This window comes from Elephantulus edwardii, unplaced genomic scaffold, assembly GCF_000299155.1.
Source record: "Elephantulus edwardii isolate Elephantulus edwardi_28Jun2011 unplaced genomic scaffold, EleEdw1.0 scaffold00136, whole genome shotgun sequence".
NCBI lineage: Eukaryota > Metazoa > Chordata > Mammalia > Macroscelidea > Macroscelididae > Elephantulus > Elephantulus edwardii.
This window is the reverse complement of record NW_006399886.1, coordinates 9068649-9084563: the sequence shown is the minus strand read 5'-3', so window position 1 is coordinate 9084563 and position 15915 is coordinate 9068649. Positions and strand designations below refer to the sequence as shown.

The 15915-nt window shown below is 36.4% G+C and overlaps 1 protein-coding gene across 1 annotated transcript in view; it reads right to left on the bottom strand.

Annotated features, from left to right (window-relative positions):
* LOC102862055 (ephrin type-A receptor 6-like) overlaps positions 1–15915 on the bottom strand; it is a 1552036-nt gene that overhangs the window by 620827 nt on the left and 915294 nt on the right. The window contains 1 exon segment of the mRNA XM_006894142.1: positions 5770–5894. Coding sequence (XP_006894204.1) covers positions 5770–5894 — 125 coding nt within the window.

Here is a 15915-nt window from a genome sequence, read left to right as displayed (position 1 = left end):
TCTCTAGAGTACTGAAGAACAATGATGTCAGTCTGGAGACTAATTCAAGCCATAGTCTTCACAATTGCTTGTTATGTGTCTGAGAGCTGGACAATGACTAGGGATGAAAAAAAGAGAATTGATGCCTTTGAGCGGTGGTGCTGGAGAAGAGTGTTGAACATACTATGGACTGCCAGGAGAACAAATAGGTTCATCCTAGAAGGATGCTTCTTGGAGGCAATGATTTTGAGGCTTTGTCTGACATACTTTGGACATGTTGCATGGATGGACTGGTCCTTGGAAAGGGACATCATGACTGGAAATGTGGAAGGACAGAGAAAAAGTTGGAGACTATTGATGAGATGTATTGATACAGTGACTGAGGTAAAGAGGGTAGGTGTGTCAGAGACAGTAAAATTGGTAAAGGATAGAGCCGATTTCAGGGCTGTTGTACACAGGGTCATTATGAGTTGCAAGCCACCTGACAGCACATAACAACAACAAATATCACCTCAGTTTTTCTCCTTTATCTGCTTCCACCTACTACTTCTTTACTAACAGGCAATCACATCATCCTACCTGCTTTGCATCCTAGTAAATATTTCCTTGTGTTCATATAAACACAGAGACACACAGTAGCGTTGCGTGTTCCAAAAATGAGAGTGAACATATACTTCTTTGCACCTTGCTTTTCTTAATAGTATATAAGAAAAACAATACTTACTAAAATTCTAACAATAGATTATTACCAAAGAAGTAAATTACTAAATTTACTTTAAATTATTAAAATCTTAAATTCAAAATTATTATTATTAAATTATTAAATTTAAAGAAAGAAATTTTACTAAAGATTTCCATTTCAAGTTGCTCTGGTAATAAATTATTGCTTATCAGGATAAACCATATGCACAATGTACAGACAGATTTTGAAATAAGTTTTAGAAGTGCTATCATTCTTTTCCTTCTCCCACACTACACAAGATTTTGATTATCCAGTCTCTTTTATTCATTGCATAAATACAGTTTTTGGTTATTATAATATTTTAGTTCCATTTTTATGTAACTCCCATGCTATATTTTCTAAATCAGTAATATATTACATTTGTTTTTGTATACTGGAGATTTGGAACCAATCCATTGCTGATTCTCCAGTGAGTTTTTGAAGGTAGTTAATTATTTGGGAGGAGAGTGCCCATCCTTTACCCATGGAGCAGCTGGTGGCCTCTAATCATGTGCCTATTAATGGTTGCAGCACAGCTTCTTGCCACGAGGCCACCATTGTACTACATTAAGTGCTAAATATTTTCCTATTTTTGTTGTTGTGTAACACAGAGTCAGAATTGACCCATGGTTGACACACCAGTGGGTTTTTAGAGGCAGTTAATGGCATAGGAGGAGACTACCCACCCTTCTCCCATCAAGCATCTGGTAGCTTTGAACCATAAGACTTTGGGGTTGCACAACAGCTTCTTACAACTAAGCCACTAGAACTCCCTATGGCTTAAACAAGATTTAATACTGATTTAGTGCTTTTCATCTTGGTCAGCTCACAAACAATCTTTACATCCTACCAGAAGTGTAGATATCTTTATTTCCACTTTGTAATTGTAAAAGTTGAGACATAGAGTGAATAACTGACTTTTTAAAATTTCTGGCCACAAACATAGTCAGTCATAATATGTCCATCTCCATTTTTAACGTACTAGCCTTGGATCATTGCCATATCCTTACAAAATACATCCTTTCATAATGTTATCTACCTTATCTTCAAAACATAATTCAATGTAATAAAGCAAATTCCTCAAATCTGAAAACCAATGTGGATATTTTATCTATTACTTTCCTTTAGAATATTATTTAATTGATGCCTTTGAGTTATGGTGCTGGAGAAGACTATTGAGGGTACCATGGACTGCTAGGAAAACAAACAGATTCATCCTGGAAAGGGTCAAACTGGGCAGCTCCTTGGAGGCAAGGATTCTGAGACTCCATCTGACATACTTTGGACATGTTGTAAGGAGGGACCAGTCATGGAGAAGGACATCATGCTTGGGAGGGTGGAGGGACAGCACAGGAGGGGAAGGAAGACCCTCTATGAGGTGGATTGATTCAGTGACTGGGGTAATCAGGATGGGTATATTGGAGACAGTGCAATTGGCGCAGGACAGAGCAGAGTTTAGGGCTGTTGTATATAGGGTCGCTATGAGTCACAAGCGACTCAATGGCATATAAGAACAACAACAACAACATCTCTTGCTTTGATGGAGGTTATTTTTTTTTCTTAAATCTGTAGGAAATTTATTGAATTGAAACTATCTCAAGTTAATACTAACCTGAAGTATATGCAGTAAAATAAATAGAAAACAGGACAGGTATTTTTAGAGTATGAAGTAGAATCTTTACAAAACACAAGAGCTACTATAATTCTAAATAAACAGCTTGATGTATTTTCTAAAAATCTTTGTAAATATGAATATATTGCTTTTAAAAGAACCAGAATTTTTGAGACCATAAAGATTGGGAAACTATTAAGCAGAAAAAAACGTGTGGTTTCTTGTGACAGTAAGTAACGTGATATCATGTGAAAAGACGACCAACACAAGGTTTCTGAGCACATATTATACAGCCAATACACGAATCAGCAATCCCATTCACACTCCTTAGATACTAGATTTATCCATGTCAGCAAATGGTAACACAAGTTCTTACTGACTATACAATGTAGTAATTATTCTAATGAAAAAAAATAAATAAAAAAGATATTGCCAACCTACTGAGTTCTCAGTCCCATTAAAAAAGTTTCCTTAGTAACCCTTGAGGAGAGAGTAGAGCTTTTCCAAAGAGAAAAAATTCCCTTGGAACTTTCGTAAATCTGCTGTTAAACTTTGTGATTTGAAACTGTTCTAAATCCTTGTGAAAGTGGACTGTCACCGTTCTCACATAGAGAAACTGGTGAATTTGAGCTGCTAACCTTTTAATTATGAGCCAAGCGCTTAACCATCAAAACACCAAGGATCCTTTGTTACTTTTCCTTAGACTTAGACTTGCTCAGAAGCAGTTGTTGCGTGCTGTTGAGTCATCTGTGACCCAGAGAAACCCTATATATAGCAGCTCTGAATCCTGCCCTGTCCTGAGCCAGTTTCACTGATTCTTACATACGAACCTCCATTGCCTCAGTTACTGCATCAATCCATCCCATCCAGGGTCTTTCCCTTCTGCACTGTCCCTCCATCCTACCAAGCATAACTTCCTTCTCCATGAACCAGCCTCTTCTGGCCACGTGCCCAATGTATGTGAGACAGACCTTCAAAATCCTAGCCTTCAAGGAGAAACTCGGTTTTATCTTCTCCAAGACTGACCTATTTGTTTTCTTGGAGGTTCATGGTTTGTTCAATATCCTTCTCCAGCATCACATCTCAAAGTTATTGATTCTTCATTTTTCATCCTTAGTCATTGTCTAGTTCTCTGATGCATAGAAAGTAATTGTAAAGACCATGGCCTTGTTTAGGCACACCTTAGTCTCTATACTGACATTGTTGCTTTTTGGTACTCTGGAGAGATCCCTGACAGCAAATTTTCCCAATGCTTCTTCTTTTGATTTCCTGATTGCTGGTAACAAGAGTTTTGATTGTGGAGTCAAGCAAGCTGTAATTGATAAAACCTCAATCTTTTTTCCATCCATTAAGGTGCTGCCAATTGGCCCATTAGTGAGAATCTTTGTCTTCTGGATATTGAGTTTCAATCCATATGGAAGACTACAGTCCTTGACCTTCTGCATCAAATGCTCAGATTCAACAAGGTTGTGTCTTCTCCATAACAGAAGCTGTTAGTGAGCGTTCCTCCAATCTTACACCACATTCCTCTTTATAAAGCCCAGCTTTTTGAATGATTTGTTCTGCAAATAGATTGAAAATGTATGGAGACAGGATGCATCCCTGATGCACTCCCTTCCCGATTTTCACCACGCAGTGTTTCATTGCTCTGTTCTGAGGACTGCTTTATGGTCCGAGAACAGGAATCAAGTGTTCTGGGATTCTCATTTTCCTCGAGGTTAGCCACAGTTTGTTGTGATTCACATAGTCAAATACCTTTGCATAGTCAATGCAACAACACATATAGACATTTCTCTGGTACTCTTGCTTTATTTCAAATCCATCAAACATTGATGATTATGTCTCTAGTGACACAGCCTCTGCTAAAACCAGCTTATATTTCTGATAATTCTCTGATAATGTACTGTTCTAGTTATTTCTGGATAATCTTTAGCAGGATTTTACTATCCTGTGATATTAGTGATGTTGTTGTTGTTAAGTGCCATAGAGTCATGGATGATTCATAGCCACCTATGAATGAAAGTCCTGAACACTTGTATAACTTTCATCTTTTCTCTAAGTTCATCGAGCTTCCAGAGGCAAGCTATTTCAGAAATGGATGACACTCGTGCTTCCAAATATTGTTTGATTTTCAACATTCTGCCATGTCATCTCTTTTTGGAATGGCAATAAATAATGATCTCTTCCAGTCAGTTGGCCAGGTAGTCCTCCAGATTTCTTGGCACAACCTGGTGAGCACATCTAGGACAGCATCTAATTGTCAAAATATGTCAATTAGTATTCCATCTATTCCTGGAGCTTCCACCCTTCCCCCAAGTCCTTCAGAACAGCCTGAACTTTCTCCTTCATCACCATTGCCTCTAGATCATATGTTGTTTCTTGAAATTCTTCTGTGTTAGCCAATTCTTTTTGGTACAGTGACTCTTCTATCTTCTTTAAATGTTTCTTGAATTATTCAATATTCTGCCCATAGCATCCTTAAGCTTTGCTATTTGAGACTTGAATTTGTTATTTAGTTCCTTTAATTTAAGAAGCCAAGCAAGTTCGGCCATTTGGATTTCTTGCCTCCATCTTTGCCTTGTCATTCGAACTGTCCTTTGAAATCTTCTATTAAGCTTGTTAACTTCTTGATTTCTTCTTCCCTTTGCTTTGTAATATTTAAAAATAATATGATTTTATTTCTCTTTTTGTCATGTATTTCTTTACAAATATTAATGGTCCTTTTGTCAATATTCTAAATGTAATATTTGCAGAATGATACATATTATAATAGTAGACTATTTTGTATGCTATGATATTTATATGAATAGTATAGCTGTGATGAATTGGGGAGGGTACATAAAGGAAGAGAGTGAACACAGTAAATCTAAGATGCATATAGGCCAGGAAAATCTCGTAAGGATGATTCAAAATGATAAAAATGGAAATTAAGATTGAGTTGATTTTCCAAACAGATTTATCTTTCCAATTATGCATAAAGTAGGTGACCTAAATTTAAAGAGGCTTAAAGAAAAGCAATCGTTTACTCCATTTATTCCAAATTATAGTGAACTGTAATTCTAAGCTTACTGGCCACACCACCATATTAAAGATAAATTTATAGTTTTCCCATAGAAAATTGCAAAAATAATTGTGACAATTAGAATATATCTTGACGTTGTTGATGTTTTAGACTATATTATAAAATTCTTTAAGTTAGGTCATGATAGAGGTGAATCACCTGCATTCCATACTTTAGTTTAATGTGAAACAAGACAAACTAATTAAGACATTATAAGCACATAAGTAAATACGATAGTATTTGAAGAAACAATAGGTAAGCAAAAAAGGGTCAGAAAATAAAGTAATAAAAAATAGTATTATATATATACACAGATACATATATGTATGTGTGTGTGTGTGCGCGCGCGTGCATGTGTATAATGTAATATTTCAGGAAGCTCCAAATAAGACCTACTTTCTCGTAGTACTTGATCTCGTAGTCCAGAATGGCTCCATTGGAAAAAGCAGGTGCTTGCCATGATAGAGCAATACTATTTTGGGATGCCCAGTCCTTCCTTACCATACCTATCAGAGAAGGTGCTGAAAGGAAAGAAAATAACTAAGAATTAGTTTGTAGGAAAAAATTTTTACAATATTTTCCTTAACATTTTTATTCCAAAGAAAATAATTCTAGTTTAAGTCTTAGCAGTTATGCTATTTAATAATAATAATAATAATAATAATAATAATAATAATAACATGATAGCGGAACAGAAGAAAAACTGACATATTATGAAATTATTAACTATTTTAGACCTTGTTACAGGCACTTCCCCCCCCTTAAAACGGTTTTGGTAAACTAGAGATTGCAAGTGTGTACTGTTGAGTCGTACTGAATCATAGCTGGCCCTCCTATGAGTATTCAGAGGTTCTCTCACAGAGTAGCTGGAGGACTTGAACAGCCTGTCTTTGGACAGTGCAAATTCTTACCCAATAGGCAAGTTTATTATAGCTTATTCATTAAATGCAAACCAAAACCACCACCAACAACAAGAAAATGCATCTGGTTTGCAGCTAAGGTATAATAAACTTGCCTATTGGGTAAGGATTTGCACTATCAATCCAAAGACAAGCTCTTTAAGTCCTCCAGCTACTCTGTGGGAGAGCCTGTGAAACTTCATAGGAAGGCCAGCTATGATTCAGTTCTGACTCAAAAGTACACAAAAACAATCTCTACTTTATCAAGTTTAAATATATTGTGGATAGGAAAGAAAATCTTTGTAATTATATTCTCTTCTTTAGGTTTTGTTTAGGGTTTTTTTTTTCTTTCATTTTTCCTCTTTAATAAGAAAACTGACTATAGGAATTCCTTAATTACAGTAAATTATTGTTGATAAAAGTGAAAATTATCTTTTAAATAGTTTCTATAATATGAGAATAAACTTGTGAAGTTTTTTTTCAGTCATATCTATCTTTTTTTCCCATGAAAAAAAATCTAATCTTAATTAAAGAAGCTTGTGTCAAACTCCTAGATTAATGTATCATAGATTATTTGAATTTTTCACAAAATAATTTTCTTTAAGTATTCTAATTTTAAATAAAGTGTTTTTTAACACAATATATACAAGTAACTTCTAAGAAAAGAAACAAAATTAACTACCCTGGGTTGTCAATTTGTCTTCTACTACACTGGCAAAACTTCCAGAAGTATGACATCATGTTCTTTTTGCCAAGTGTTACAGGAAAAGATGCTTAGAGTAGTGTTGGTGGAAATTCAAAATGGTATAAATTTTTAGGAAGGGAAATCCAACAATGTGAAAGAAAATGAAATGCCTATCCACAGTTTTTTTAGAATCTATTAATAAGTATATTGATTATAGACAAAGTGACATATTTAAAGAGAAGTTACTAAGATTTATTTTTAAAGATTGAAACCCTCTGACCACCCATTGATAAGGGACTAGTTGGAGAAACTGTACACTCTGGAAAATTATGATGTAAAAAAAATTACAGTAAATATTACAATAAAATTTTTTCTGCATACGATTTTAAATGGAGGGATAAAGAATGGTGGGAAAAACATATAAAACCAATGTAATGATAATTTAAGAGTAGTAATCCTCAGGATGTATCAAGTAATAGGACAGGAAAGGAGGGGAGGCCAGGAGGAGGCGGAGGCTAGAGGGAACCCGCACTCAGGGCGGTGGCTGGAGGCGGAAAGCCGAGTTCCCATGAGGTTCAATGACTTGAACATGCGCCAGATGCCAGCACGGGTGATGGCTCCCCCTGCGCACACTCAAGGCCCGGCCACTCGGAGACTGGAGGAATCCGCCTGTTCGCTTGGGGATATCCGTGTGAGCAGAGGGCCTGGGTCATTGCCACTGGCCGCAGCTCCTGGCCAAGGCCACATGGGTGCCCTCAGGGCAGGGAGGCTTGATCAGGAATTTGTCTTGCCTCCACTCTGTCTGTCTCTTGCCCCTTCCATTCGCACTCTTTCTCTCCAGAGAGCACGTGGAATCTGCAGGTCGGTTTCAGTTGGCACCCATCAGTTAGGTTTCTCTGGAGACATTGCTATTGTAGATTTACTTTGGATCCCTGCATATATCTTAAATGAATGAAAGTAGTATCAACACTTAAGACACCTGTTAAGAATAACTTGAAAAAAATAATCATGTGTATTGCATTAGAGGTAAAAATTACAAGGAGAAACCTTTTGAAGTAATTTACATAGACAGTAATTTAACATGCATCAAAATAAGACTGTCTAGAGAAAACAGTACATAGGGGCACAGGGCCATGCAAGTCTCTCTGAGATGGCCCCAGAGACTAAGAATAGCACAGCCCCTAACTACCCCAGAGCAGAAAGCAGATAAAGAGTTTATTTTCCAGCCCTATGGTGCCTCTTAAGCCACAAAACCAGCAAGAGGTTCATATATTCATTGCTGACTCACAGTTGTGGTACTGAGAATGGAGTTTATTAAGGAAGGAAGTTGCAGAGTGGATGTGGCAAAGAATATTACCCAATACAAATCCAGATTTTAGCCCAGCAGTTCTAAGCCACAATTTCTCAATTTATTCAGGCGCTGGTTTCAGCTCAGCAGTAAAATAAAAATCATCCAGCAAGTTTTGCCTCAGAGTAATTATGTCATCTTACCCTCCAAGCATCAGGCCAGAACAGCAAAAGCCTTTAACCACAGCCAGCACAAATTCAAGAAGTCTCAGGTCACACCTTGCCATAGTTTCTTCACAGCAATGCCACAGTCTCTCCAACACCAGTATCTCCCTCTCACAAGGATCTACCTCCAGTCTCTTTTAAGTCTTGCTGCCACCCTTCTTGCTGATCACACAAGTCTTGCTCTCCAGTGTAGGAAGCATTCTTTTACTTATCATAATCTCACAGCTATTGATTATTTTTAAGACCATGTTGATTTCCAATAACATGTATCTACAGTTAAAGTAGTTGAAGATTAGAGGGGGCTAACTGTAATGGCTTTAAAAAAAGCCAAATTTAAGGTTAACAAATAAGAATGTGTTCTAAAGATGTTATAAAAACAATAAAAGTACATGAAATTGATTTTAGTAATAATATGAGTGGCAGGAGTATTGGTATTATAAAAGATTTAAGTTTCTACTCTGGGATAAAGTAATTGAATGATGATGTTGAGTTATTAAAAATAGAAGTGATGTGTGTGTGAGAAGGAGAGATAAAGAAACATATAGATTAATGAAGTTAGGTTAAAAATCTAGTAATGAATCAGAATTATTACTATGGGTCACAACAAATTGTGGCTAACCTTCAGGAGAATGAGAATCCCAGAGCACTTGATTGTACTCATGTGAAACCTGAACTCAGACCAGTAAGCATTTCTCAGAACAGAGTGAGAACACACTATGTGGTTCAAAATCAGGAAAGGAATGCATCAGGGATGTGTCCTGTCTCCATAACTTTTCCATTTATATGCAAAACAGATCATTCAGGAGTCGGGGCTTTATTAGGAAGAAAGTGGCATCAGGATTAGATGAGGACTCATCAGTAAACTATGCTTTCAGATGAACACAACTTTGTTTCTTCAAATTGAGGAGGACGTGAAGTATTTGCTGCAGGTCAAGGACTTCAATATGGATTGAAGCTCAACATTAAATATACAAAGATTCTCACCACTGGACAAAATGGCAACACCAATGATAGATGAAGAGATTGAGGTTTTTAACAGTTAAAGCTTACTTGTCTCCACAATCAACACTCTTGGAACCAGCAGTCAGGAAATCAAAAGACGAATTGCACTGGGAAAATCTGCCTTCAGTACTCTCCAGAGTACTGAGAAACAGCAATGTCAGTCTAGAGAGTAAGGTGTACCTGATCCAGGGCATGGTATGAATCAGAGAATTGGATAATAACTAAGAATGGCAGAAGAAGAATTCATACCTTTGAGTTGTGATGCTAGAGAAGAATCTTGAACATGCCATGGACTGTCAAGAAAACAAATAGGTTGCTTTTTGAGAAAGTGAAACCAAGATTCTCCTTGGAGGCTAGAATTTTGAAGCTCTGTCTCATTTACTGGGCATGTGGCCAGGAGGGATCTGTCCCTGGAGAAGGACATCATACTTGGAAGGGTAAAGGGACAGTGTAGGATAGAAAGTCCCCAGATGACATGGATTGACACAGTAACTGGGGTAATGGGGATAGGTATGTCAGAGTTAGTGAGACTAGCTCAGGACAGGACAGGCCTCAGAGCTGTTGTTCATAGGGTCGCTATGAGGCTCAGGTGACTTGAAAACAAATAACACCACCAAATCTGTATAAAACTAGTTGTAAATTCTGATTCTGAGAGATAAGATGCACATTATTTAAATTTCTAAGAAAACCTCAGGTATTAAGAGTTTGATATTTTTAAATTTCTAAATGCTGCCTTTAATTTTAAGGACAAAGTGTTTCATTAGATTTGTAGGAACAAATTTGATTTCTATGAAAATATTTACTTTTAAAATAGATTTTTAAAATTTTGACTGTTAACAAATTATTTTTTCCTAACTTATAATTCTAAAAGTGAAAGATGATAAAAAATTACTGAGAAATAGGAAAGTTTGTTCTATGAGCTATAGCAAAAAGGGATAATGTGATAAATATAATTCACTTTTTACATTTAATCATATTCTCTATTAATAAAATGTCATTAACAAATTAATCCCTGTTGGAAACTCCATTAATGTTCTTGAATTATAATGCAATATTATATTAAGTGCTGCTTTATGAAGAAATTATAACTTTAAAATGAACTGTACAAATTAGAAATTGATTTAAGCATATCAATTCATCACAGTTTTAGAAAAATGTCCATATACACAATATCATGGTTAATTTTCAGTGTAATCTATAGTGTTATACAGCACTATTGCCAGTGTTTACATATTATCTCTTAATTCTTTTACTTTGATAGCAAGCAATAAATTTTCAAAACTTATAAGAAGTCTACTTATGGCGGAAGCATATTAGAATTACTACTGAGTAAAATATGAAACAGTATATTTTCTGCTTTCAGTTCTTCTATGATTAATTAAAAATACAAGTTCATAATTTACAGTATAGACTGTCTCCTGCTTCATTTGCAAAACAGAAAACTAAAAGAAATATTGATTTTGGAGCATCAGGTGTTATAGTGGTAAGATATTGCAATGCCAACGCAAAGACAGATGGTTTGAACTCATCAGCCCTTCCATAGGAGAAAGACAGATAATATTCTTCAGAATGATTTAGAGCCTCTGAAAATCTGCTGAAGGTAGGGTCTACTATGAATTGATTCTGATTCCATGGCACGAAACGACAAAAAGACTACAGCCTTCCTCATGAGTTACATCTTAATATCAAGAGAGAAAAAAAAGCCCTCATCTGTTCCAATGTAGTATACATTGTCTGAAATGAATATATGATTAGGCATTATATGTATGACAATAATCCAGAACAAGAGATGAACTGCAAAGGTGGCTGAAGGAAGGAAAAATGAGGAAGGATGGAAAATGTGCAACAACGAATCAACAAAGACCTCTTCAAAAAATGAAAATTCAAAAAGGAAAACAAAACTCTTCAAGGGTAAAATAGGCAATACTATGATAGATGGAGAAGACACAGAAATTGTCAATGACTAGTCTTGCTTGAATCCACACTCAAGTTTTCCTTGGCATTAGCAGCAAGGAAATAAAAAGATGTATTACATTGGCAAAGTAAGCTATAAGGGGCCTCTCCAAAATGCTTCAGAGGCCATAGTCTTTTCAATCACTATGTATATATCTTGGAGTTAGACAATGGATAAGGATGACAGAAGAAGAATCTATGCCTTTGAATCATGGTGCTGGAGAGTGCTGCAAAAATCCCATGGACTACCAAAAGGACAAGCAATTATATTTTGGAACAGGTGCAGCCAGGATGCTCCTTGGAAGTGAAGACAGTGAAACTTCACATGACATATATTAGGCATGTTGTTAGGAGGGGCCAGTCTTGGAAAAGGGCATCATGCTAGAAATGACGGAGGATCAGCAAAGGAAGGGAAAAATCTCAATGAGATGGAATGATGCTGTGAGTGTAACAATGGGCTAGAGTGTGTCTGATGGTGAGAATGACCTGGGATAAGGCATGCTTTATATTGACCATTCATAGGGCCGTTATGTTTTTTAGCTGGCTTGAAAGGTGGCACTTAACAACAGCACCATCAACCTATTCATAATAGTATAATTTCTTCACTTATTCAGAGATTTTAAGTGCAAGAAATAAAAGTTAAATACCATAATTCTTGCTTATTATCACTTATCCATATTAAAAATATATAAGAATAGATGGTATACCAACTGACGTACTTCCACTGAGAGGTGCTGCCCTGGATGTGCTCACCAAGTTGTGCCAAGAAATCTGGAGAACAACCACTTGGCCAACTGACTGGAAGAGATCTATATTTGTTCCCATCCCAAAGAAAGGTGACCCAACAGAGTGTGTAAATTATAGAACAATATTGTTGATTTCACATGCAAGCAAGATTCTGCTGAAGATTATCTAAAAATGACTGGAACAGCACATCAGCAAAGAACTGCCTGAAGTCCAGGCTGGGTTTAGAAGGGGTCGTGGTACTAGGGATATTGTAGCTAATGTTAGATGGATCTTGGCTGAAAGCAGGGAGTACCAGAGCAATGTCTATCTGTGTTTTATTGATAATGCAAAGATATATAACTGTGTGGCTCATAACAAATTGTGGCTGACTCTGAGCAGAATGGGAATGCTAGAACACTTGATTTTGCTTACGTGAAACCTATATTTGGTCCAGGAGGTAGTCATCAGAATAGAGCAAGGAAACACTGCATGGTTCAAAATTGAGTAGGGTGTGCATCAAGGATGTGTCCTATCTCCGTATCTTTTCAATCTATATGTGTAACAGATTATCCGGGAAGCTGGGCTCTATGAAGAGAAATGTGGCATCAGGATTGGAGGTAATCTCATCAACAATTTGCATTATGCAGATGACACAACCCTGCTTGCTGAAACTGAGGAGGACCTGAAGCACTTGCTGCAGAAGGTTGAGGACTGCAGCCTTCAATATGGGTTAAAGCTCAACATCAAGCAAACAAAGATTCTCACCACTGGGCTAATAGGCTGCATTATGATAGATGATTATGAGATTTAGATTACTGACAGCTTCAATTTGCTTGGCTCTACAATCAACACTCTTGGCATCAGCAACCAGGAAATTAAAAGATGAATTGCACTTGGAAAGTCGGCTGTCAGAGATCTCTGCAAAGTACTGAAGAGCAACGATGTCAGTCCGCAGACTAAGTGCACCTGATACAGGCCATGATCTTTGCAATTACTTGCTATGTTTCAGAGAACTGGACAATGAGTAGGGGTAATAGAGGGACAGTTGAAGCCTTTGAGTTGTGTTGCTGGAGAAGAATATTGCATATACTATGGACTGCTAGGGGAACAAACAAGTTCATTGTGGAGAAGGTGAAGCCAGGCAGTTCTTTGGAGGCAAGGATTCTGAAGCTTCGTCTTACATACTTTGGACATGTCGCAAGCTGGGATTAGTCCTTAGAGAGGGACGTCATGCTTGAGAGGGTGGAGGGACAGTGCAGGAGAGGAAGACCCTCCATGAGATGGATTGATTACATCACTGGAGAAATGGGGATAGGCGTGTCAGGGACAATAAAATTGTCAAGTAATAGAACAGGGTTTATGACTGTCATACATAGGGTCGCTTGAGTTGCAGGTGACTCGACGGCACATAACAACAACATATTTAACACAGGTTTTGAAGACTTCTGGTGACTTATTTACATCAAGGACCACTTGTCCTACTACATAGGAAGTTGTACTACAAGCCCAAATTTCCTGGTGCTCTGGTTTTATAAATCCGCTAGTGACTTGGCAAGAGAAAGACATGCATTTTCCTTCTATGTGATTTACAGTCTCAGAAACTCTGAAGGCTTAGCTGTGAATTATATCTGACTTTGTAGAAATGACTTGAGTATGTTGAGTTGATTCTGTATGTGATATAATCTCTACAAAGATTAATAATGGAAAGATTCATTTAGATTGCCACTTTACTAAGTCATTCCTTAAAACTAGGTGTTGAAGTTTTCAGTGCTGTGCCATTTGAGTCCTCAAATTTTATGTACACATTTTAAAAATTCATGGAATTATTTTATTGGGAAAATTGTTTTATATCATTTTTAATTTTTGAGCTATGCATTAACGTACTATTTTGAAAAGAGCCAATAACCAAAAAGCATGCTTTTCAAGCAACTCATGAGTTCAATATATAGGTAAGGAAAAAATATGCCCCAGTTATTACATTTTTATTTTTACATAAACTCGAAAGTGTATAATATATTTTATTAAAATGAAACTTCTACATAGAAAATGTCAAGGGTCTTTTGAAAATATTCAACACATATGTGTTGTTGTTGTCATGATTTAGAAACCAAAGGAAAATTAGTGATTTATAATTTTGACTCTAAGTGGTCAGAGAAGATAAGAAATAGGCAAGAGAATATCTTCTGGATTCTTGTCAGATAACAAATTGACTGAAAAATTTTGAAGCTTTCTGAGTAATAATCAAATATTTGCTATAATTTTCAAAGAAGCCCTGGTAGATTAGCTATTAGTGTTCAGCTAAAAGATGGATGATAGTTCAACCTCATCAGTTTTTTTTTTCTGTAGCAGATATGTCAGTCTGCTTCCATAAAGATGTATAGGAAATCCATGGATTATGAAAGAATTTTTTCCTAATTCTGCCTTTAGTTCAATTTTCACATATCAGTCTATTGTCAGTCAAAGTTTACTTTTGGCATACTGTTTAAATTCACCTATCTATGTTTAAAAAACATTAAGCATTTCCAGATATACTAAAGTATCTTTAACATAATAGTGCAGTAGTGATAGCAACAACAGTCTTTCTGTGCAACTCATAATGTAGCTTACTTCTGTTACCATGAATTAGTAGTATCTATCTTGGAGAAGGTGAAATCAAACTGCTCCTTTGAGGCAAGGATTTTGAAGCTCTGGCTCACACGCTTGTGCATATGGCCAGAAGGGACCAGTCCTTGGAGAAGGACATCATGATTGGTAGGTGGAGGGGTAGCACAGGAGAGACTCTAAATGAGATAGATTAACGCAGTGACTGGGTTTAAAGGGGTTTAGATGTGTTAGAGACAATAAGATTGGCTCAGGACAGGACAAGGTTCAGAGTTATGACATCTAGATGTGAGTTGTGATGAGTTGCAGGTGACTCAACAGTGCATAACAATAAGAAATTGCCATTAATTACATAGAAAAAATATTAAGTGTTTCTGTTGTTGTATTGATTCTCTTCGAGTTGAGCATGACTCACAGCAACTCTATAAACAAAAGGCCTGAAGCCATTCTAGAACTATCGACATTTATCAAAATTCATCGTTTAAGTCATACCAAATAACACATAAAATGTAAAGCAACTTGCACACAGTGTTCACAGACATTGTTTAAAGCTATGATCACTGAGAATAGTTTCTTTGAGAGGAAGTTGGTGGTTCTACTCTCACCATTTAAGAAGTGCACTGCCCTTTAACAGCTCACTGCAAAATAAACATTGACTATTAATTTTACTTTAACTTTTTAAATAAGAAAGTAAAAATCATCTTTGTATTTCTTGGTCCTAATGCATATCTGTTGTGAAAATGAAGAGACATAAGCAAACTTTTCAAAACTAAAGGGTACCTGAAATTTTTTAAAGAATATATTAACCTCCTATGCTTTATAGATGTGTTAGATAGGGAAAACACTGATCTCAATGATCTCTCCAAAGTACTAAATTCTAATAGTATCAGTTTAAATACTAAATAAGGTGTAAGTTAACCAAGCTATGATATTTTCAATTACTTCCTATGAATCTGAAAGTTGGACAATGAATAGAAGAAACAAAGCTTTTAACGTGTGAGATTGGCACAGAGTACTGAACATTCCCTGGGTTGAGTAAGAAACTAATAAGTCTGTCTTAGAGGAAGTACAACCAGAGTGTTCGTTAGAGGCTGTTGTTGTTGTTGTTATATGCCATCGAGTCGCCTGCAACTCATAGCGACCCTGTGTACAACAGCCCTAAAC